Here is a 26534-nt window from a genome sequence, read left to right as displayed (position 1 = left end):
CTCTGTACTGACTGAGTTATAGTAGGATTAGTACATATTATTAAGCACTATGTTCTCAAGCAGAGTGTCACTTCTCTGCAAGCCAGAGTTACACCATGTAATATCTTGGCATACCAACAGAGCAATAAAAACATTCACTTATTTTCCCAGGTAATTTATTACATAATACCTGATGTGTCCCTGACCTTTGTTGTACAACGCACACAGACTAATTGGTGTATGCCAACTCAGAAAAGTAAGCCTTTCAATTTGCATTTTAATTCCAATTAAGGTATAAAGGGATTGCCTTTTCAAATATAAGTTATATGTAGGAGTCTGAATAGAAGAAAGTTTCTTATAACAATTTTTCAGTAGTTTAGCAAGTCCCTCAAGAGGGTTTTCAAATTCATGGAGTGAGAAGTAAAAAGAAATGAAAATATATGGGGTGACGAAAGTGACTGAATTTATGTCGTTAGAGAAGCACTGAGTTATAGATGTTAGAGTTGTCACAGTGTTTATACAGCTTGGTCTAAAGTCATTTTGGGAGTGCATCTAAAACCAGTAGGTGGTATTTGGCATCCTTACGCTATCTGTCACTAAGTAGCATATAATAAACATTAAACAAGTATTTAAACTTTAAACATCATGCACAAAATAATGACTAAATGAGACAACAAAAGCTAAACAAAAGCAGTGGCAAGTGAGACTGAAAAATGATTTAGGATACCAGGGGAAAAAAAAAGAAATGCACTAACTAAACCATTTATTAATGTTTCCCTATACAGTACTTCTTTAGGAATTGACTATAAGTCTCTTCCATTCAAGCAATTTCCTAGACCTTTACATTGCTGGAAGGAATTGGAGTTAAATCCTATGTCATTGGCAAGGTAGGAATTAATCCTAACCTACTCATTTCTCACAGGGCACACCTTCTCATGCATACAGTCATTCATACTAGGACAATTTATCAGTAATATTTAGTTCAGTGTTTCTCCTGTGGAAAACTGGTATTACCATGTAGTCTGCTACTGAATCGTTCACATCTACAGACTCTTGCATATATAATTTCAGATTTAACATATAAATATATTAAAATAGATAAATAAATACACACGCATGCACACACACACACGTTACTTAAGAACTGCTACTAGGACAGATTATCTGCTGCTTCTAGGCTGAGCTAACAAGTGGGGGCATAATTTCCATAAGTAGTGTCTCGCAAAAGTGTTCAACCTCTCTCTAATCTATTATAATTATGCTGGATCAGTAATCATTTAAAAAAAAAAAAAAAACATACTTTTTGTTCATGTCACAAGCCACCAAAGTACAAAATTTTCACCATTTTCTAAATAACTTTAGTTAATAGCAGAATACTTAACATGAGAGTCTGTGAAGTCAAGGAGTGAATTCAACAGCACATACGGATCTTTAAAACTTTAGAAACTCAAAGGCATTATCAGCAAAGCAGTATATTTAAAATAGTAATAAAAGTCATTGAAAAGACCTTGACAAACTGTCCGACCCATTATCATGAAAAGAAACAAGTATGTGAAAACAGAAATCCAACCTAGACCAGTCCATCCCTTCAAGCCAAGCATGATAGGTATACAAGTTTGCATGATTGGACTCTGGTACATACAGGGTAGGGATGCTCCAATCAGGTTTTTTAAACAGATACAGTACCAATATCTACAAAAATAGTTATCCATAATACATATGGCATAAAAGAAAAAAAAAATTCTCATAATTACAAGCTTTCATGTTGTTAAATTGTTTCTGTAATGTCCCTATCTCAAACGAGGCTTATTTGTTAAAAAAAAAAAAAAAGTATTTTTCACCATTTCTGTAACAACAAAAACTTGGTAATTAAACACTGCTTAAATGTAAATATACCTGCACTTATAGGTCATAATAATTTTAATCAATACTTGAATGCATTACAGCTTTTTGTTTACCGTTAAAGTATACATTTACTATATTTATGCAGGTGTTTTTCTTTTTCTTCGGTGTATGAGCTAGACATTTGCAGTTCTTGAGACGTAATTATAAATAAAGATTAACATTTTTATAATGAAGTGCTTGTTCCTTACTAAAACTGTATGACACACAACAACAAACAATAAACACAGTACAAATCATTTAAAACATGCTTGCTGTCCAAATTCAGTGTGTTTTAATTTGAAGGGGAAAATAAAGGTTTGAATTCCTTAAAGTAGCTTTTCTTGCCGTTTGTCTAATTGCACAAGATGACTTCTCAGATTCCTTTTCCTTAGTTTATTCTATTATAAAACGAGCTTTGACTTGCTTTGTTTATTGGCTCAGTTACCATAGTATTTTGCATAAACGATCAGTGCAGCTAAATTATTTTAAAGCTTAGCAGGGGCTGAAAAGATTATTTGTTGTGATCAATTTACTGAAAAGCAATCGGGTTTTATATATATACTAGCAGATTACCCAGTGGCTTCGCTCACTGAGTGGAAGGGAAACATTTGTGGCTCTCATGAGGCAACGGCATTAATGACCCAATTCTATGATAGAATTGCCCCCACATTTTAAATGTCAGCATAAAGCCAGACTCCTCGGTAGCACCCGTGGTGCCAAACGATGTCATCTGAAAACACAAATTGTATTTCCTAATGTTCTGTAGAAAATGAGTTGAATGTGGATTTGCACCAGAAATAAGAGACAACAACGGTTCAGGTGGATGCCTTAAAGGTGTTAATTTCACCTTGCCGTCTGAACAACACATCCTACATGATTCAAATTTAACCCTCTGTGCTTGGCAGTACTCAAACATGATGTCCATTTCTCCTATTGTAACTTTTGGATGTAGGCAATAATCTTTTTCAATGTTATAACTGAAACCCTCCATATACAGACCCTGATTCCTGTGTGACATGGTAGCCTGTGAATACTGCATCCGTCGAATTCGATTCTGTTCAGCACGTTGTTGGGGTGTTTGTGAGGCCGTCAGTTGTGACTGTCGTATATGTTGATCAACAAGCCTGCGAGCTTTCTCTCTCGATCTGCTTCTGTCTTACTTTCTCTGTGTAACTGACCTGTGGTCATACGTAATTTTCGTTTCAAACGCGAGTGCATTATAATATGTTCTGTGGTCATACGTAATTTCCATTTTAAACGCGAAAAGAATTTTATATACATATATAAACATTATATATATATATATATAAATAAAATCGGCAGACAATCAGAGCATTTTTAGTACAGGCCAAAGTCAAAAAAAATTTTCGTCAGTCTTGACAGAGCAAATTTCCTCTTTTTGCAAAGAGTTGCAAACTCCTCAAAACTACTTCATACTCATCATTGAAAAGGAAACCAACAATGAAGCAGCACTAAACACAAGCAGCTGAATATGACTGCACTGGCCTGTCCTGTAGAAGACAATTCTAACATAGTTTTATACTAGAGATGCAGACATTTTTAAATTGTATAAGAAGCTTGTAAAGTAGAGTGAAAACCACACTGTTCAATAAATTCTGCCATAAACAAATGAATGATTACAATATTAGCATATGAGTTTTTTTCACTAAAGAATGCCATGTAGCTTTGTCAATTTCTTAAGTTAGGACAATAAAATATTTATGAGTAAGAAAAATGTACACATCAACTGCAACATAACATTTAATCTGCTGAATGAGAATGGCGTGGACACTACTGTGAAACACATGTTGTTAGCTGCATTACAATTTAAAATTAGCTTTTGACAGAACACAAAGAAAGCACAATTAAACATTAAAAGGGTTGATGATGTGGTGGACAAAACACAGATAAATTTAACTTAGGTCACTGTTATGTACATAAATTAAGTCCAAATACACCAACTGAGACTTCTGTTTCAGTGAAATAAATAAATAGTGTGTTTAAATTTCTGCATGTTTTCTTAATATTTTAATTTGCTGCTAGGCATAGTTTAGCATGTAAAAATTATCTAAAATAAACAGTATAGTTAATTCCACATAAAATCCCTGATTATAGGGTAAACATTTGGTGAACGGTCCCTTAAGAGTTATCACGTTTTGGTTTTTCTTCTTGAAAACATTACAGTACAGAAAGTTGGAAATTAGAGCTGTGATGGATTCAATAGTTCCAGTAAGGCACCAACTGCTCCAAAATATCCCTGAAAAATTATAACAAAAGTAAAGAAAAATTAAGCATTTACTTTCAGGGGTCTTTGAAAAGGTTTCACAAGCAGTAAGACTGACCAAAACTCTTTTTATTATAACTCAACAGACAACAAAACATAAGTAATATGTCATTAAATTTGCTGCTTCTTTAATTTGAAATTAATGTTCTTTTTTTACTGTAATACAATTTTTTAACGGTAGTCTCAATAAAATAGAATAAATCCACAAACAAAAAATGCAGCTGTGTAGTGTAGAAAGTATTAAATTGTGTGATCCTGATGTGCTGCTGTCAAAACCACAATCTACTTAATCATACAAAGGCAAAAGGCAAAAACAGCCTTTTGTAACACTAGGTCATCAATACATTTTTAAAACTCAATTGATCCAATTTTTAGGCTCTACAGGAAACTGAGCCTAATCCAGCAGCACTGGGTGTATAAGGTGAGAACCAACCCTGGACAGGGTGTCTAGTTTGAATTTATTTATTTATATTTAAAAAAATATTACCTCATGTTCAAGGAAAAGTGCTTTTAGTTGTCCTTTTGACCAGTAGTCCATAGCATATGCCAAAAGTCTCATTGAAAGAGTATTGATCCTCAAGAAGTTGCCAACGAATACAACTCTGTTTATGTTCTTGAGGAAAATCGAAAAAGAGAGAAAAAAATAACAATCTTGAGATACAAAAGCCTATAATATTTAAAGTTATGAATTATACGTTTTCTTCCAAAAGATGGTACACCAATAATACTCCTTGTGCCTTACATATCAAATTGCTTGAAATTCTAAACAACCCATTCAAGGAAATATTTACTGACATAACACTGACAACAAAATAAAAATGGAAAGATAAGGCATCTTAAAGGTATGCCACAGTTTTAAGAGCCTTATTCATTCATATTAAGCACAAGACGACACAACCAAAATTACAATCAGGTAATAAATATTACAGCTGTTTTTTTTGCTTGAGGCTGCTTTATACCACTGGACTGTTCTGAGCTGCAGATAAACAGTTATGGATGTACTGGTTTATTATGTTAAGCACCAAGAAATTCTGAAGATTTGGACTCAATGCTTTCATAGCCCTGTACAATGCTGCTTGATAAAGAAGCTACAAGGCAGCACTGTAAAGAAGCTGGAAGCAAAAAGGAGAATAGCAACTTGCAACATCTTACTAATATTATTACATTGGCAGAGGTAACTTATATCTTTAAACACAATAATATGACAAGACTATTATTAAACACTAGTCTGAAATGTTTCTGAAAGACAAAGAATTGGCAATAGGATTTACCATTTATCTATTTTTGAAAGAAGCACATTTTCTACTCATTTAACTGACTATATTAAGTTTCTAAAAATACACAACTAGACATTATTGTGTTGACTACTAAGAACAAGAATGCAAAATGTAATTGATTATTAAACAATTATTAAAAAAAATAAGGTGTTAGAATCCCATACAAATGCATTTTAGTTATTAATCACCTATAATGGTTGATTTTATTCTCTGCTACCATTCAGCATATTTTATACTAAATACAAAGATTTCATCAATAGCTTATAGTTTACATTTGAGTAAAATATGAATGTTACATGTATATGCACACAACGCTATATCTACAGTATGACAAACACTTTTGACCATTCATGATAATGAATAAAGCTGGTTTGCTTGGATTATCAAATTAATCTTCTAAAAAAATAAATAAAATTAACTCACTTCATTTAAAGCACACATTCTAGTTATTGATCCAATATTATTTGTAATAGTGACTAACGTTGCTCTGGCCAGATCCTCTTTGCCAACAGATTCTCTCTTTTCTTTGCACATCATATTTCCAAAACTAAAAGATAGGCAGAGATTATGAACATGAGTCCCAATCAAAACAAATATTCTTACATTTCAAGGGATGTTGACACGTAACCAAGAAAGTTCAGAACCTCTGCAGGCACAGATTGTTGTAAACTTATACAATATGTACCATTAAAAATCATTTTGATATTCATTGCCTTAAAATGGAAATATCTCAAAAGAAAAAAATAAGTATATGGTTTGTTATTATGTAAAAAATCAGAGAATTGACCAAGAATCTGATTACTTTTGCATAGCACTGTACTTAAGTATAATTAAACATTAGAATGCAAAGTACAGAGTTATCACAGTGTTAAGACTTTACTGACACCCTTGTGGTTTACACTGTAATGCACTACCTATTATATTATAATGACTTCCTTTTAAACTCAGATTATCAAAAATGACTATGTATTGTGTAGGACTTTAATTAGCATACATCTTTATGAAAAAAAATATAATTCTCTACATCCAGGGACACTACCCCACCTAAACTATGAATATGCCTCCATCTGATAAAGTTATATTAGAAGCAGGATATTTAAATGTTTAACACAACAAAGGTGTTAAACTACCCTTTCAATTTCCAGGACTAGTTAACAAGACGACAATCCAACGTATCACCAGTTCTTATTGTATGAATTACTATTAACAACAGTATTTTTCTTTATTTTACAAAAGCTAGTTTTCGAAAACAACTAAGAAAACTGAGTGTTTTGCAACTTAGTTAAATGTAAATTAAGACTATCCTACAACTTGTATTGGAATATATGAAGCATGTTTGGAAATAAATTAATATACAATAGCTGTGTTACCAAAAATTATTGTGCTGTTTATTGATACAACTAAAGCTAACGATGCAAATTTATTTAAATACGTTTTTCAGAGGCATAGTGAGTATTGCTGCTGTTTCCACGACCAGGAACTAAAATTCAATTCCCAAGCTGACTACTGTCTGTATTGACTTTGCATGTTATTAGGTTTCTTTTAACATTTCAAATACATGCAATAAAAGTAATACTCCAAAAATGATATTTTTTTAATATGTTACTCAGTCATGGCCAAAATTTTTTGATATAATTTATTCAAGCAGAACAGAGAGAAAAAAGTCAAAGACAGGACTCCTAACCAATGAGTAAGGGGGAGAGGCAAATATAGTGAAACAGTCAAAAATAGTCAAATAAGCAAATAGTCTTTCCCTTAAAGCTTCATTTTCATAATCTGTGCAGATTGTTCTAAAAGTATATTTAATATTATTTTAGCAAAAAAAGCATCCATTTTGCATGTTTTCAGCAAGCAGTTGGATAACTGACATATGCATCACGCAAAATAAGTACCATGAGATTTGTTTTTCTTTATTCCATGAACAGTTTTCACATTGTTTGTCATTGGTCACTGTGGAATGCTGTTATACCATATACATTTTTCACTCCATTCTACATGAAAACACTTTTCTCAGCCACCAGTACAAACTACATGAGTTAACAAACATATATAAAAAAAAAAGTTATAATTTTTGGATGAAGTATTCATTTAAGTTTATTGGTGATGCTAACCTGGCCCAATACGAGTATCTGCAATCATATACATGACCATGCACTATTAAAGCCTAGGTTCCCATACAGGGTCAGTGTGGGCCTTATTTCACTGGAGAAACTAAGGTTTGCTACAACACACAAACAGTAAAGCAGATTCAGTAAATAGAAAGTATAAAATATCCATCTATCACCAACATTTCCACTTGCCAGTATTAAACTGTAAATGAAGCAGAATGTTGTATGCTAGGTTTTTTTTTAATTCGTGTTTGCATCGCCCAAAAGCATCCTGCACTGAATATAGCCGATTAAGGAAATTACTTTTGACCCTATAAGGAACACTAATAAATGACATAGGTGTTTTTGTTGCGTTAAATTAAATAAATAAAAATTTCAAAAAAAGTTCACTGAGGAGACGTACTAAAGACTGATTTAATATTTCTGGCTGCCATCCATCAGCCAATCCACTGTCACCAATCTGTTTTCTACATTTTAAAAAAGTAACATTTTGATCTGCAATGCATTATATTTTAGAAAACTCAATGAAACAGTGTATTGAAGATCTTTGGCCAGTAGACAGGCATTTAAATAATTTGCCACAGTTATTTGCCTTATTTCATAACACTGGGCTCTAGTTTACTAATACTCTGTCCAGAGTTCCTGTCTGATGCTGCACAAAAAAGAAAGAAAAAAAGCAGAATACCACTTTCTATTGCTTCTATATTCCAGCCACGCTAGTCTTAATCCATCTGCAAACTACCAGTGCAATAAAACAGTATACAAGACACTTAAGGCTTAGTGAATTTTAACATTTGGAAAATTTCTTTTTAAACAGACAGCAAATTGTATTTATATTGGTGCATACTGTAGGTGAATGTTACTTGCCTGGTTTTAGTCATTTTTCACAGGACATTATGTTACTTAGTGAATGAAACAGGACAACTTTTCTATAAATGCAAGCTCTTTGAAGATGATCATCACTATAAATTCAGGTGCCTTTCGCATAAGAAATATGGGCACAGCTTCAGGACATGAAAACCTTAACTCTCCAAATAACTGAATCTATCATGTCATTACACAAGTTTATGAAAGTATGATACTATGGAATATTATATTTTGGATCTTAAAACAGTAACACTTTTGTGCTATTAAGGAGACAAACAAACACAGTGAAGTTGTACTTAAATCTTATGGGATTACTTACTATAGATTCCCAAAAATTTACTCTGGATACAGAAAGTATTCAGACCACTTCACTTTCTGCACACTTGACTGTGTTGTAAAACTAAATTTTAAATGTATAAATTAGTTCTTGTTGAACAATATTGAATAACTCATAATGGCAAAATGAAAACATGCTTTCATAAAGGGTTACAGCTTTATTTAAAATCAAAACCATTATCTCTAATTTATATAAGTATTCATCCTCTTTTTTTGTGTCACTCCAAATTCTGGTGAGGTGCACGCATCCAGTTTGTTTTACCTGTCCTTGAAATGTGTTGAGAGTTTGACTGGACTCCACCTGTGGCAAATTGAACTGATTGAACATATATATAAGGTCCCACAATCAACACTGCATGTCAGGACAAAAACCAAGGGATGAAATCTAAGGAACAGCCCGTAGACCTCTGTGATAAAATTTTGATGACACGTAGATCAGAGCAAGACAACATCTAAATCTTTGAGTGTTCCCTTTGAGTGGATGCACCTAGAACGCACTAGCATTAGCCATCTGGACAAAATAAGTAACCAAGCCTTAGTTAGGGATGTGACCAAGAACCAAGGGTCATCTCAACAGAGCTTCAAAAGTCCATTGCCTGTTGGAAGAATGACCATCTCAGCAGCACTCCATCAATCAGGCGTTAATGGTAAAGTTGCTAACTCCCACTTGGAGTTTGCCAGACAGCATTTAGCAGGCTCTCAAGGCATGAAGAAAAAGATTCTCTGGTCTGATTAGGGAAAAACTGAACTCTTTGGTCAGACTTCCAAACACTATGTATGATAAAGACCAGGCACTGCTCATCATCTCCCTAATACCATTCCTACAGTAAAGCATGGTGGTGGGGTGTTTTTCAGTGGTAGGGATAGGAAGGCTGGTCAGAATTGAGGGAAGAATGAAGGTAGCAAAATATAGATATCCATGTTGAAAACATGCTACAGAGTGCACTTCACCTCAGACTGGGGACAAAAGAGGCTTAAGGACAAGTCCCCAACTGTCCTTTAATACCCAGCCAAAGACCAGATTAAAACCACATAGAACATTTGTGGAGAGAGGTGAAGATGGCAGTTAACAAATATTTTCCTTCCAACCTAAAGGAGCTTGAGATAACAATAATGATATATAATTAAATATAATTAATATATGCCATGATTTCAGGTTAATTTTAACATTAAATCATCTTTTGGCTAAGCAAATTTTAATTGGATATTAAAACTGATATTATAGAGGCTGTATTAGTTATTATTAGCTTTTCAGTAACTATGACAGGATTATATGTGTTAATTTTTCACTTGTAACATGGAAAAATTTTACAGTGGAATTAGCATTCTCTCTGGTAGAACCTTTTATTAAATACTTTTCACAAACAGTATGAACAAGTAAAATCCTAATACTTACCAAATCATTAGATAGGGAGATATTGGTAGCACGTAACATGGCTAAAACCTGTGAGCTAGGAAAATAAGTCAAGTTCTCACCCAGCATGGATACTCCCATAATAATAATTTCTGCTTCTCCAACTCTGTCTCTCCCTCTATATTAATTATGCACGGTTAATGTATTTCTATACAGGTGACTAATTAAACCTTTTAATTTTTGAAAGTTTTGTCTTTTGAAATTAAATCAAGCTAATATACAAGAAAGACAACATGTATTATTTTCTTCCGCACCAGTTTTTACACTATATATCTTCTGAATGTATAACTGTAGCACACACTTAAATCAAACATGTTTATGTCCATAGCATAACTTTCATTAGCATCAATAATAACATTGCATTTTACATACCTTGATGCTACAGCCCAACCTGGGAGACCAAACCTCTCATAGTCACCTCCATAAATATCTTTCACCAGTTTATCCACCCTGGTGCTATCACCGTGTGAAGCCATTTCCAAAGCTTCTTCAAATGTTGAGCAACCAGTCAATAAACAACACAACCCAAGAAATGTCCCACCTCCAAGACTGAAATGACATGTAACATTGAGCTCCGTTACTGTGAACATCTATATATATTATACATACAGTAAATATAATGCAAAGTTTTCAGACTGTCTCATTGGTTCATTCAAAACACTATTTGAGGTTTAGTTAAAAACTGACATTTAGCAGGATTGCACATCTAGGCCAATAGGTATCTGCTAAGAAACAACATTTTGATATGTCAATACGCAAGGGTAAACCCTCCACAATAGAAAAACTAAATCCTGCAAAATCTCAAAAATGCTTTGACTGATTGGATTGAAATTTGGTTTTATAGAAAAAAGAAATCAACCCATGTTTTTTTTTGCTTGTTGAAAATTATTGATAATAATGGTGTAGTGAGTAGGTTGTTAGGTAGAGTAACTTTTTTTTTTGCTGAGATGGAATAACACAGAGAAATGGGACTGCCACTTTATACAAATGAAGCCCAAAGTGCAATGGCAAAAGTTTGGCGAAGTTCAAAGAAGACGTGCTTATGAAGTATTCTGTATACTGTCAGCTTTTTCTAACTCCTCATGATGCAGAATGAAACACATACAAATTCAATGGGGTTTTGTTATGGGTATGGTTGCCCCTCTTGGATTTTCAAAAGTTGCTTACATACAGTACATAAACCACAAACTACGTGTTTGGTTGTTAGTGGATAGTTGGAAGTGAAATGCATACAATATGGCAAAGAATTGAGGGTATCACCTTGAAGAAAAACTATTGTCTGGTTCAAATTATTGTTTCAATTCAAACCGGGACCATTTGAATGCTTTGGTCAGTTTAAACACATTGCTCAGTAAAAAGATCCCCCCATGGACAGGAGGTAGAGGAGGTATACCAAAAATTTGCATTATTCCTACACCTGTTCAATTCAAAAAGAACAGTTTCCGTAAAATTATGTTTTGCAGTGACCACCAACAAATACTAAGGTCAGTCACTAGGAATACCAAAAATTGATTCACGGCAGGTTTTATTCATGGACAATTATATCTGCATTTTGTGGAGTAAGGTGCTCCAGTGAACTAATATTATTATCCCCTAGTAAAAATAAACATTGTGTACAGAAAAGTACTTTATTAGTTACGTAGTACTTCAGATACATCTTATTAACCAACTCCACTATAGACAAACTTATTGTCTTAGGAAATTCCTGGGCAAAACTGAGTAACGCAGCTAGTTTTCATATCAAATTAAAATATAAAATATGGGAATATTGGTTTGAAAAAGATAGATATATTAGTTTATATGCATATACAAAAAAGAATACCAACAGCTTTGTTCATAATGAATTTGTAACTATGAAATGTAACTCTGTAAAGAACGAAAGAACATAAGTGCAACTCAGTCACTGTTTCTAAATTAATTTGTAAAATTAAATATTGTCGAACAGCACCTGAAAACTTGAGGAAACTCTTTTCAAGTCAAATCTCTTTTAATGTTTCATCATGGGTTTTACATGCTTATAAAATGAGAATTTGCTGAGCCAATATCCTGAAACGTGTTAAAGTACTTGGAAAGCAGATTGTTTAGTGAGAAGATAACTTTATTTCATGGCTGGACACTATGTTTTATGGCCATATACTGTATATTTAAAGGTATTTTATAATCTCAATGGGTATACAGGTGGGTGTATCTATGCACCGAATAAGAGCTAATAAGTTATGCAAGTGAACAACCCAAAACATACTCTTTATTATATATGAAGGAAAAATGGTTGCGAAAGCCAGAGATACATTGCTACATTAAAAGATGTTCAAGAACTATTCCAAGTATTTGGGCAGGTCAAATTATAAATATGTATTAATATGTTTGACGTAACATTGCATTTCTGTTACAGAGTAATGGTTTGCTGTTTTATTTTACCAAATTATATGAAGAACAGTAAAAAGTCTTTGTTAATGTCAAATAATAAACTACACAACTAAACCAAGTGAGGCTACTGGGTTATTGATATCATTGCTCCAAGATTGTAAGCTGGTTTGGTTAAGTGGTTGTGTCTATGGAATGATAGAAAACCTAAATTAAAGGCATCAACAAAAATGATTATGTGCTATAGTAATTATCACCTTCAACCAATAAAGGGAACAAAACACATTTAATTACATTGGATTTTGCAGGTATTAATACATTTATAGGTAATTTGAAAGGAAATATTTTAATAAAAAAAAAAAAGATTTTACCTAGTTCCAGTTACTCGCTTGTAGTTGTCCTTAGAATATACAGCCAAAATGCTCACACCTGATCCAATGTTTACCAAAAGGAGAGGATATGGGTTTTCTAAGTTGTAGGGCTTCTTCTGACACAAGTCAGGGTCTGTTGGGTTTTCAAAGTAATAGCATTCAGAGCTTCCATTGAATTTAACCGAATCAATATATAAAACTCCTCTGACAAGACAGTCAAGTTCATCTAGTTTATGCAGCTGAAGATCAGCCATCTGGTAAAAAGACAAATAAATGTTATGGCAAGAGAAATTAACTCAACAAAAACAAACTTTAGATTTTAAATTAATTATACCCACTCATCACAAAACAAGTAAAAAAAAATGACATATATGTCGGGGGTGATACATCCTGAATCCTATGTCCAGGATTCATTTATTCACAACAACCTTATTTGAGGCAATTGTGTGTTTATGAACAACTTCATTTCTTCAATTAAATATGTTTAAGTACATTTAGAGTGGAAAATGTACAAGTTCAAGTTACTACACAATGACATTGTCTCCACGGAATAGTGACAGTAGACAGAAAACATCACCCATAGTGACATATTAATGTAAAATATGTCTCAGGAATGTAGTGTTAGTCTGTCTAGAGCTCCCTCTGGTGGCACCAGGGATATCTACCAGAATGCTAGCTAGTTTTTAACCAAAAGGCCCAAAAAGCCTGCATGGTCCTCAATAGTAGCCTCCTGTACCCAGAATTTTCAGGGCCTGGAATTGAGCACCTTTTTTTATTGTGTACCCCAAGTCTCTTTCCACTATATTTACGTTCTTTAAGTAATTCAAGAGAAACTTTTTCCTGCGTCTCCACCTGGTATCCCTGTTGCTATTGATACATGCCCTGACCACATTCATCTTTACAATACAAACTAACTTGTGCATGACTTTCATTAAATTGTAGGCATTATTTTAAAATGGAAATTTTCATATACAGTGTATCAGTGGGTCCTGCTGACTTTGCCAGATAATTCAAAAGTAAATAAATGATGTCAATTATGGTATGTATTCAAGTAAACAAGTGTATTTTCAACCAGTTATACCACTACACAAGGTAAATTGAGTGTTCCTACATAAATTTAGTGGGGTTTTTTTAAACAGATGAAAAGAACATTCATATTCTTCTGTTTTACTCAGTGTGCTGCATACAGTTGCTCCTCAAAACTTTGTATCTTAAGATGAGATCTGATACACTGGGAGTCAAAATTACTATTTTTTAATACAGTCAGTATAGATTTAAATAAATGTGATTTTTATTTCCTTGCAAGAACATCATTACGTGGCAATGTTTCGCAGTCCTTTCTTACATCGGTTTGCCAAGCCATCAACCTACTTACTTAGTCCAATATATTTAGGTAAGTGGGGAACCCAAAATCTATTCCAATGGCATCAGGTGCACACCACGAACCAAGCCTGGAGGAGTCACCAGTCCATTGCATGCCATACTCTTGTAAATAGTCATAAAAAAGCCTATTTATTTAACTCACACGTTTGATATGTAGGAGGAAACCAAAGTTCCTGGATAAAACCCACTCAGACATGAAAAAAGCAGCAAATGCCACATAAGCATACACACACACACACACACACACAAACACAGAGTGGCAGGGATCAACATCTGATCTCTAACTGTTCAGTAGCAAAACCATCCAATTTGCCCTGTACTGTCCCTATCTTCTTACTTGCATCAATTTATCTTTAACAATAATATCCATCAAAAGAAATGCTACAAAATACAGAAAATGAAGAATTAATGTGATTGCTTTAAAGAAACTTAGCAACATTTTTGCTAGAAGATGCCTTCCCAACACTGCTTAGGTTGTTGCTCTTACGCTGTGATTAACGATTCGCTAAGCTATTTGTTTATGATAGTGAGGTGATGGTCAAATTCAAATTTATTATTCCAAGATGTGAAGTTCCTTTGGTCAAGTGCATTACTAGTAAAGAATGTCAGATAATAATGCCAAATACTCAGAAAGCCACAGAAATAAACTTAGTTGTAAACACACAGCAGAATGTGCTTACTAGTAAACTGTCAGAAATAATGTGGTCTGCTTATGAAACAAGAAGCAAAGCACCTTTGCTTTTTATTGTCAATTTGGCCATGATTCATGAATAATCGATGCACCATTGCAACAAAATCATTCCAGTAGGTTCAGATTCACTTAATATGCACCCAACTAAATCCATTTACTGCAAAGCACATCAAATATTGCATCTGACCATGGCCAACACAGAAAAGTTACCTTGTTTTTTTTGTTTCCTTAATTATTCTTGTGCTTTTTCATTTTTAAGAAAATTGGAAGCAGACAGGTTTTTTATTTCCTAATTTTAAAAGATGGAAAATAAAGATTCTGCTTTAATAAACGAACACATTTAGAGATTATACCAGCATACCTTAAAACACCTTTATGTTAAACAGTAAGTTATTGTTTTTTATTTTGTTCAAACCATAAAGAAAAATGCTGTTTTACACATTAAAAATGTGCCCTGCTTGGGCCTTCAAACTGATGCTACAAATAGATAAATGCTTATATTCAGGCTTAATTTAAAAGCAGATATTTTAAAGTGGATTAGGGGTTTCTCGGGAACGATTCATGTTTTATTAAAGTGTCAAAAATTATGCTGAATATTCCTTATATATTTAAATTTCTAAAGTAGGTGCAATAAGGATGATAAGTACATTTAATAATTGCAAAGTAGTTTAAAGACCATCTAATCCAGCATTCTGGATGAGTTGGACACATCACACAAGTTATATTTTGTTTTACGTAGAATACTTAAACAACAAAAGTCATCTCATGCCATTTTTAAGTAGAACAACTTGTCACACTACTGTAAGGATTGGTTAAAAACTGGTTATTAGGAAGAGTCAGCATAAGCATAAGGGTAAAATAAGGTTATGTGGTGCCTACAGTGCTGTGATAAACTATTTGCTCCTTCCTGGTATCCTCTATTTTGTACAGTTTCCACAATGAACAGCTGCAGATTTTTCGGTAAAACTTAATATTGAATAAGGGATACCAGAGTAAACATATAATAACATTTCTAAATTCCTACTTACTATATCATCCAACATCTGTATTGCATCTGTGAAAAGGCAATTATCTCTTTAGTAACTCCCTCAAACAAATAACTAAAGTTAACTGATAATAAGACTTAGCTGAATGGACACAGGCAGACATACTGCAGCCAGCCCTATTGAATCTAAACCTCATCATATATTGACTCTACCATGACAAGTAAGCAGTCACTACAAAATTTACAGAATAAACTCATGCCTTGATCAAAAGAAAATCCAGAAGACATGAGGAAAAAAGATGTTGAAACTTACCAACTAGGAAAAGGATTACAAAGCCATTTCGGAGACTCAGGACACTATCTCCCAGTACAGAACATTTGGAACAGTGGTGACTCTTCCCAAGATAGGCCAGCCTGACAAAAAATCCCCCAAGGGGACAGGTTCGATTCATGCAAGAAATCATAGAAGACTCAGGGAGAACACTGAAATATAGTAACTGTAGGCCTTGCTAGCCTTAACTAAGGTCAAGGTTCATGACTCCACAATAAGAAAAAAATGGAGTAAAAATGGGGAGCATGGGAGAGTATCAAGGTTTCTAGAAACCTTTGCTGTCTAAGAGCAACATCAGACTTATCTTGAGTTTGTGAAGAAACCACACCAGAATGTTACCCATGCCTTATGGAATGATGTTCTAAAATAGCACTTTAAGATGATACAGGTCCCACTATTTCTAGCATATAGTTAATCTTATGTTTGACAGTAAGATCATTGTATCTACAATAAAACATGGTAGTAATATGATGGTGCATGGATTCTTTTCGACCTCGTATCCAGAAAGACTTGTCATTATTTAAGGAAATATGAATTATGTACTTTATCAGCATATTCCTAAGAAGTGTGTTCAGTTATCTGCTCATGACCTGTAGCTGAATCGTAATTTGGTTATGCAGCAAGACAGTGACCCAAAACGCAAAATGAAGCCTATAACTGAATGGCTCATAAGAAACAAAAAAACAAAAAAAAGTTTTTGATTGGTCTAGTCAAAGTCTTGACTTGAACCTAATTAAGATGTGGTGGCAGAACCTGAAACAAGTAGTTCATGCTTGCAAACCTTGCAGTGTTTCCAATTTAAAGTAGTTCTACAAAGAAAAGTGTGCGAAAAGTCCTTAACAGAGATGTCAAAGACTGCTATGGGACAACTACTTTTTCACAAAGGTTATAGGGGTGCTAAATAATATTGCTCCTTGAATAAAAAAAAATTAATGAATTTAAAACTGTACTCTGTTCACTCAGGTCCTCTACCTGTGTATAATATGCAAAAATAGGATGTTAGGAAGGAGAAATAACTTTTTTTAAGTACTTATTTGATGTTCACTTTTACACATTGTATAAAAAGAAAGATTAATTTTTACACTTTTACACACACACTACACAGCCTGAGGACCTAGGTCTGAACATCCATCAAAGATACTGTCAGAGTGAAGTTTACATGTTCTTCCTATGTCTGTGTCCGTTTTCACCAGACTCCATTTTCCACCCACATTCCCAAGAAGTGAATAAACAAATTCTAATATTTTAGTAACATACAACAAATAAAGCATATGTATATACAGTGGAACCTCAAGATACGAGTTTAATTCGTTCCAGCACTGAGCTCGTATAGCGAATTTCTCATATCTAGAACAAACGTCCCCATTGAAAATAATGGAAATCCAGTTAATCCGTTCCGCACCCCCAAAAATATCAACATAAAAATCAATTTTCCTAACAAATAACACTGACAAATAATATATACAAGTGGAACCTCGGTTTGCAAGTAACTTGGTTTACGAGTGTTTTGCAAGACGAGCTAAATTTTTTAATTAATTTTGACTTGATAAAACGAGCGATGTCTTGCAATACAAGTAGTATGGATACACTTTGTCTGCTGAGCGTCATGTGATCATAACTGAGCTGATGGTTCTTCTCTCTCGTGTGCGTCTCTCTCTCGCACACGCGTCTCTCTCTCTCTCTTCTTGAGGGCAATCGTTTCCTAATCTCCGTCTGCATGTCCGCGATATTTTTGGACACGCTTATATGGAGAACTGCTACAGTGAAACAATGAAATCACAAGCGCACAAACGCGTAGATCCTCAAACTACGTGAGAACAAGGAACACTGAGTGAGCTGACGGACTGGCAGCGTGAGCTTGGGTGAATCCCCGAGTCGAGGTGGATCGGGAAATGAGTCACACATACCCACAGCGTGGCTCGTGGCTCTTTATGCGAGCCAATGCTCGTATTTAGATCCGAATTTTTCGCTCATACTTTCCTCTTATCTTGAATTTCTCGTATACAGAGGTGATCGTATCTCGAGGTTCCACCGTATCTCTATATTTATAAATTCCAACGTCTGTCTGTATGCTTTTCACGAGAGAACGATTTCATTCGTTTTTTTCCTATAATTTGCTTGAACATTCCGGTTGATTTTGTGACCTCACTCATCGTGCTAAGTATCATAGATTACTTGCGGTACAGATTTATTTGCATGAATCTGAGTGAGATGCAGCAGGCCAAGGAGAGGGAGATGGGGCCCTCCTCACTCAGACACCAGCGTCGGGGCGTATACCTTACAGATGCTTAACTAATGAAAGAGACAACTACTTAACGGATTTAGATCAGGCTTGTTTCTATAATTTGCTTGAACATTCCAGTTGATTTTGCAACTTCTCTCATCACGGTAAGAATCATATTTTGCTTGCAGGAGCGATATATTCATGCTAATACGAGACAGAGGCTGCGGGCCGAGAGGAGGGGGAAGCATGATGTCAGGAGTAGGGAGATAAGCATTGCCCTCCTCGCTTTTCTGTTTCACTTATACGCGGGTGAAGCCACAGGGGACAGCTAGTGTGTGTGTGTGTGTGTGTATATATATACTAGCAAAATACCCGTGTTTCGCAGCGGCGAAGTACTGCATTAAAATTTTTATTAAGAAGAAAATTAAACCTTTTTAAACTGAGGGAAAATATGACAATAATTATTTGTTAAGGGTCTCTTTGTATACCATGTTGTCAGTTCGGCCCTCCGGTTGTAACATGACCAAGCTGTGCGTTGAGCTTACTCTTGAGCATGCAACTTACAGTTGGCCATGTGAACAGTAATCTTGTTTCAAATCTTACAGCTTGGATTGCTGCTGTGCATTTCACTCTTATAATGTTCCTGTGTAGTATAATTATCTCCTGTACCGTCATCAGTCCACATCTTGAACCTGTCCCAGTCATTCAATACATAAGACACAATGTTCCTCCGGATATCAAGAGTGAGCCTGATATGACCGTGCAATATGTAACAAAGAGAATGGAAAAGGTAGGTGCCATCTCCGGGCATGGAAACCACTCGGTAAGTGACAGTTCTTTGATCGATAGTGATCACCTTGATTGACATGGTAATGGGGGTTGGAATGATAAAGGAAATGGGTACCTAAGCAATGTAAAGTAAGTCTAAAATACCTATACAATAACTATAATTGTAATAAACAAACAATAAAACAGCGGAGAAGCCGTGGATTAAACAAAAAGGCTGTAGTTATCAGTAGGGAGACGTGAATCCTGTGGTGAAACAAGGAAGGGAATGTAGAGACCGGAGCGACGGACGGTCTTATATAGGCAGGCAGCCAACAACGTGGGAGGCGTTGGGATGGGGGACCCAACGGTACCTCACACGGTGACCGAGCTGCAGGCTATGGACGTATATATGTACGTAAGTAGGATTCAGTTAGCGATGGGAACCCGTGAACCAAATTTCTTGAAGATGGGTCCATAAGTAACAAAGACTGTTGAAAATTTCGATATGGCGGCCGACAGTGGCATCATACCACCGAAATAAGTACGTACATTGGTTTCGGTTAGTGCCTACCAAATTTCGAGAAGATCGGGCCATAAATAAGAAAGTTCAACATGGCGGACGTTGTTGCTGCAAATATGGGTTAAAAAATAGGTACAGTTTCTCTCATTGGTAGCTACCACTTGAGACAATCACAAAACAAATCCCAAGGTGAATCTTGTATTTCCAGTATGTCCCACAGCATATGAATGCTGCATTAAGTTCAAAGAAGCTAACGATTATCAATTATAACATGAAACACAAACTAGTGACCCAAAACTATTGTTTTTTATAAATGTTATTCATTAACACAGTTATAGAAGGAACACACATTGTCTAATCTACTTGATAAAATAAGTTAATATGAGCTTCACGGCCATCAGGAATGGAAACAAGACCCATTCTTCACAGCTGTATGCTATTAATAATGGTTTGTGATCTTAAGTATGGTTTGTGTTTTAAAGAATCTCAATGAAGTGAAAATATCAATGTTCAACAGCAAGGTCTTGCCATACCTCTGAAAAACTATATGCATGTGCCATCTGAACAAAGTCTGTCAAATGTGTTTCTTTTCTCAGGGTTTGCTAAGCAATCGTGTACAAAATCATATTCTTTTGAAATTTTCTTACAATAGTATCGATCTTTTGTATGGGTAGCATATTTTATTTAAAATGAAATGTACATACTATTTTTTTTTGTAAAAATCACATAAATTATTGACCACTAAAGAAATGCATTGTGCTTGCCTTATCTTGCAAAGTGTACTAAATAAAGAGACTCACCGTGCGAAAATCTGGTTCAAATTTATATGCACCCCCTCCAGTGGCACATAAGGTAGTGTGCAGGCTTGAAAAGTGCTTGTCTCTTCCCATCTGAAGAAAGACAGACATATCCTGAGTAGGGAATCGAATAAAATGAAGGTTGCCTTTGCGCCCGCACAAAGTCAAGTCCTTGAGCTCTAAATGTACATCTCGAATTCCTGTGGAGCCATACGCAACGTTGGATGTGAGATATCGTCGGATGCTTTTTAAATTCTCTACTTCTTCTTGTTCCTCTTCAGCAGTTATGTCTTTTGGTTCAAAATAAACAAGCTTAACCAAGGTCCCTCCAATATCCATCCCAAACCATGGAAAAGCTAATAGAAAACAAAAAAAAACACAATGGTGCGGGTTAGACAAGCAAATCTTCCAAAGTATGTCACTTATTTTGTAAAAGCCCAACTCTCTCTGTCTGTCTTTAATGTACCAATGACGCAGATTAAATTCTAACAAGTGCCACGGTGTTTTAGCTGCAAAAAAGATGAAGTCCAAATTTAGGGTCATGATGCTGTATGGCTGTAGCACTGAGTAAAAGGCAAGTGCCACCCCTAGTGCATGCATCCATCATGGGTCATATACCCAAACCCAATTTAAAGTATTGGAATTATATGAAGTTATTTGGGTAAAATACAATAAATGAATATATTTTCTGGTAGCTTTTGTTCTTCCATGTTCCCTACTAGTCAAAAATATTAAAAAAAAACAAAACCTGGAATGTTGGTCTAAAGAGGTACACAGGTGTATAAGTATTAATAACAATGATTTGAACAGGACCAAGTAATCAATAGAACTGCTGTTTGAAGTACTGTGCAATATTTACTCCAGAATATCCCAATACATGGGAAACATAAAACTTTAAAATCACTGACATGGGTTATTCGTATATTAATTGTTTAGAAATTAACCGGGGGCACTACTTTTTCATACATTTACTCTGTTTACATAGTTTTAAAATACGAATCACATTTTGTGTTTTCATTTGACATCTTAAAGTATATTTACAGAAAACAAGAGTGACAATCATTGAGATCCATCCATCCATCCATCCATTTTCCAACCCGCTTAATCAGAACACAGGGTCACGGGGGTCTGCTGGAGCCAATTCCAGCCAACACAGGGCATAAGGCAGGAACCAATCCCGGGCAGGGTGCCAACCCACTGCAGGACACACACAGACACACCCACTAGGGCCAATTTAGAATCGCCAATCCACCTAACCTGCATGTCTTTGGACTGTGGGAGGAAACCGGAGCGCCAAGAGGAAACCCACGCAGACACGGGGAGAACATGCAAACTCCACGCAGGGAGGACCCGGGAAGTGAACCTAGGTCTCCTAACTGCGAGGCAGCAGCGCTACAACTGCGCCACCATGCCGCCCACAATCACTGACAGTTTTGCCTAATTCTGGGGTTTTTAATACCTTGCTAATTTTAGGGAAAAATATAATTTTGTTAATTAAAATAATGTCTTTCTGAAATATACAAACCATAATCATCCACTTTCAAAGCTTAACTTTGAACAGTACTGAGTTATAGTACATCAGAACTTATCTCAGCAGAGTTGAGCACAAAAAGCACCTCTGGAGAAGACACCAGTCTATTAAAGGGCACACATGCTCATGCTAGAACAATTTACAAACTCCAGTCAACCTAAAGTTCATGTCATTAGGATGTGTGGAATAACATGGAGTACCTACAGAAAATCCAAAAGTGATCCGTCAGGAAATTTCAGCTTGGCCTTTACAGCAGTGAGGTACAGGAAACCACATATACACACCTTTAAGGTAATCTTGTATATCACATAACAATCTCAAAGCTTATTAAACAAAGTTCTAGTGAGAGCCGGTGCCAAATTCAGGTGCAAGGGAGCACCCAAGCATGCATGGGGTGCCATTACATTGATGTGTTCACTCACATACTTTAGCAGGATTGATTTAAATTCGCTAAACAACCCAGCATGCCTGTCTTTATGACATTAAAAGAAAACCAGAGTGCCAAGGGAAATATCCCATGTAGCACACAGACAGTAATCGGGCATGAGATTCGTACCCAGGACAATGGATCCTTGTGGCAGAAGCACTAACCACTGTTCCATGATGCTCCACACCAGTAAGTAAGGTACAAATTAAATATTTCTTAAAACAATTGTATTTATTATGGTTAGGAATCTAAAATTCTCAATTCTGTTTAAATCAAATGATGCACAAATTGTGCATGTTTATATTTGTGATTTTTTTTAATTGTAAGAACAGAATAAGAAATATTTAAACCAAAAAAATTCTTAAGAGTATTACAATTTAATATGAACCATATCAAAGCAAAGCTATGAAAATAAATATGAAAACAAAACATTTTAATATAAACAACCAAAAATCTAAGAAATATTTTATTTATAATTTCACATAATTTTTGTCTGTGTAAAAATAAATAAATACATTCTGACAGTTTTTATGATTCATAATAAACACGTGGGGATTAAGCACTCTGCATGAAACAATGAAAATATTTTAAAACAAGTCAGACACTTGTGGTCAAAGCATTGCTCAAGCTGGCAGCGGCGTATCAGCCTTGTTTCAGAGGTTGTACCTCACTAGTGTTTATGTGGCACATAAGCTACAGTGGAAACAAATCAGGCACCTCTAGTGTGCTACTACATATTCACTGAATCTTTTGTTAAAGTTGTCTGTCATTTGTGTTCCTATGATTTTGTAGCTTGTAAAATGCTTTGTGCAACTTCCTCAATAATTTGCAGACAGCTGAGAAGTTAAGTCCAATGCTGGACAGGTCAACATGTATGAATGAATGAGTAAAAACATGATTTAGGACATCAAAACAATTTACTGTCAAACAAGCAAGTGACTAGCGAAAAATGTATCCATTCATTCAGTTTCTGTACCTGCTCTGTCACGATGCCAGAAGCCTGTATGTAACATTGGGTTAAAGGCAAGAGCCACCCAGGATGATGCACACCCCAACACCCAATTTACACTTGGCAGATAACTACTTAGTAATGTACAGTGTCACCAATTCTGGCACTCCCTTATTCAAATCACTATTAAAAAACACAAAAAATAGTTTTAAACTTGTTATTTTTATACGAAACAAATAAATGGCAATATTTTGATATGATCACCTTGTTGCTAGTCATTTTGCCATGAACAAATGTATATATATATATGATATTGGCATACTGTCTGCTGTTTCAGTAAACGTTGCTTTTCCTTTTTTAATTAACTACATTATTGTCATGCATCTAAACTCTTGGTGATACACACAACTGCGCAAGGTGAATGGACCAATTTTTTATCCTGCTTATAGTCATAGAAAAAAAAACGTATGAAAGATTATGACTGATTTTTTAAGACTGTACATATACCGTTAAGTCTTGCATACTCTTTAAGACCGGAAGGGTTTCATTGGGCTCAGAATTCTGCAGCAAAGGTTTATTTAAGACTAAAGCTGCCATTTTGCTTGCTGTCAGTCGTAAAGCCAGGCAGGGTCTGGCTTTCTCTGCATAATTTATGAATCTGATTTCTAGTTTCTTTTTTATGTACTATCGTCAATTAATCGCGGTAGCCGTACGGCAATTAGCCTGCACACCTTGGTTAACAAGTGCACCACTGGCAAAACCAGAATATGGAGCTCTCTAGCTCTTCGATCACGTCTCCCTTCCTCTTTCATTTCCACAATGACAGCTAACTGTAGTCCTATTGTTGTTCGCATCAGCTCGAGTGACAATCATCAAATGAACTAATTAATAAATAAAAATAACGTCAACAGCAACGGCATCACCAAAAATAAAATAATACACTAATGTAATAACAGAACTTCCTTTTTAACAGACATATATCTATCACCTACGCGGCCTGTTCTTCTTCAGCGAGTCAATCCTTTGCCTGGTTCTTGAGTGGGAAGCCAGGCGCTCTCGCGGCACGCCTCCTCCGCTCGACTCCGCGACGGCATCTTCGCGGCCACCGCCTGAAAGCTCTTTTTCCTCCGGTGGTTTTTCCGGTGCGTCCTCCTCTTTTTCTGCCTTGCCGTCATTAAAATAATAGCCGTTCACCTCCATAGGCAGTTAAAACGCGCGATTGAGTAGGAGGGAGGAGGTGATCGGAAGTAAACCGCGACCTTCCCACAGCTTGGGCGTAAAGGTTTACCGTTTGTTTACTAGTGGTAAGAATTACACCAAAAAAAGCCCAGCCCACTTCAGCAAAGGAAAAGAAAGAAGGGAGAGGGCGGAGAAACTACAAACGTAGCCATTCACCAAGTAGGGTAGGCGTGAGAGAATCCACCCGCACATGTGAATGGATATTATGCTGTCAATCTTAACCTCACGCTAAGGCTAAGACTGAATCGCTCGAGGCGCATAGAGCTACAGGAAGGAGAAGAAGTACGGTTTTACTTAAAGTCATTTTGTTAGGATCGGATTTCCGGCAACATTAAAATAAAGATTATACATCGTGAACGTATTTATATAAACCATTCATCCATCTATTTCCCAAGCCCGCTTATCAATGGCGGAGTCGCAGAGCAGCTGGAGCCTATTAGATTTTCACTGTAATAATTACTTCATTATTCCGGTGTATCTTCGTAATGATGAGCAGCAATTTCGTTGGCGTAAAGAAAACAAGAGATATTTAATCTGTCATACTGTACGAAAATGTAAGATATTTCGTAAAAGATAATATTTAAATAATGAAAGCATGTTATTGAAAAGTTTTTTTTTAAAAAAATGTATATAAAGAGAGGCGAAAAGATCATCGTAACCAGTTTCGGTAAAGCTGAAAAATGTGCGATCTAAAAAAAATAACGGTAGTTAAATGCCGGTTAAAAAAGTAATACACTTTGCAAACCGATAGAGGAATCTGGAGTAATATTGGAATTACCGGGTAAGTAGTATCAGTGGGATGCCACAACAGTTCAGCGTGCAGCCTTTTAGTCACACACCAAGTTGTTGCCAGTTATGGAGTTTGCATGATATTCCAGAGCTTATGGATTTTTCTTGAGGCCTTTAAAGTATGCACAACTAGTTTGCCAAACAAAAGGATAGTTAAGTTGCCTTCCGGATGCTTTTCAAAAGTTGGTAAGGTTTAAGTAACAAATACACGACTCCAGACCTTAAGTTAATTGGTGCCCAGTGTAGCGTAGATTCCTATTTAAAGCCCATCTCCTGCAACAGTAAAGGAATGAATACTAATTTAATTTGAAGAGCTTAAAAGGATGCACTTTTTTCGTATATGGTTTGGAATAGCTTCAGATTCTTCCCTTTTTAAGGCAAATTATTTCTAGCTACATCTATGTTTCAATGTATAGTTTTTAAATAGATTTTGCCATTAAAAAAACGATACACTCCTTGAGTACTGATAGAGCGAATGCTGACAACAAAAATACAAAAAAAAAATAATAATAATAATAATAACCATCTTTGGCATTTTTGACCAATTAGATTCATTTCAGGATTGCATCCAAAGCAGCAGGACTTTATCCCAGGTGCTCTGGATGCAAAGCATTATACAAAGTTATTGTCTGTTATACCTACATTTCTATCACTCTTTAATTTAATATTGTTTTTTATCAGTTTGCTGCTGCTGGAGTTTGTGAATAGCTTGCTTAAACAGTTACTTTTGTATGTGAGTATGTGAATTTCCCCTTGGGATTAATAAAGTATCTATCTATCTATCTATCTATCTATCTATCTACAGTGGTGTGAAAAACTATTTGCCCCCTTCCTGATTTCATATTCTTTTGCATGTTTGTCACACAAAATGTTTCTGATCATCAAACACATTTAACCATTAGTCAAATATAACACAAGTAAACACAAAATGCAGTTTTAAATGATGGTTTTTATTATTTAGGGAGAATAAAAATCAAAACCTACATGGCCCTGTGTGAAAAAGTAATTGCCCCCTA

The 26534-nt window shown here is 35.3% G+C and overlaps 1 protein-coding gene across 2 annotated transcripts; it reads right to left on the bottom strand.

Annotated features, from left to right (window-relative positions):
• Nucleotides 1-3109: 3109 nt before the first annotated feature.
• On the bottom strand, nt 3110-24825 carry pank2 (pantothenate kinase 2). Of its 2 annotated transcripts, none has more exons than XM_039751827.1 (7): nt 24483-24825; nt 20587-20939; nt 12885-13138; nt 10522-10698; nt 5848-5971; nt 4635-4760; nt 3110-4120 (listed from the first exon to the last, which is right to left on the bottom strand). In XM_039751827.1, the coding sequence occupies exons 1-7, from the start codon at nt 24688-24690 to the stop codon at nt 4064-4066; spliced, it is 1299 nt and encodes a 432-aa protein (XP_039607761.1). In that variant the 5' UTR covers nt 24691-24825; the 3' UTR covers nt 3110-4063. The 2 variants fall into 2 exon arrangements, with proteins under 2 accessions (XP_039607761.1, XP_039607762.1); XM_039751828.1 differs by having other exon boundaries at nt 24479-24566.
• Between the last annotated feature and the right edge of the window lie 1709 nt (nt 24826-26534).

The sequence above is a fragment of the Polypterus senegalus genome, chromosome 4 (genome assembly GCF_016835505.1).
Source record: "Polypterus senegalus isolate Bchr_013 chromosome 4, ASM1683550v1, whole genome shotgun sequence".
Classification (NCBI taxonomy): domain Eukaryota; kingdom Metazoa; phylum Chordata; class Cladistia; order Polypteriformes; family Polypteridae; genus Polypterus; species Polypterus senegalus.
The sequence above is the reverse complement of the archived record's forward strand: the minus strand, read 5'-3'. Positions and strand labels throughout refer to the sequence as shown.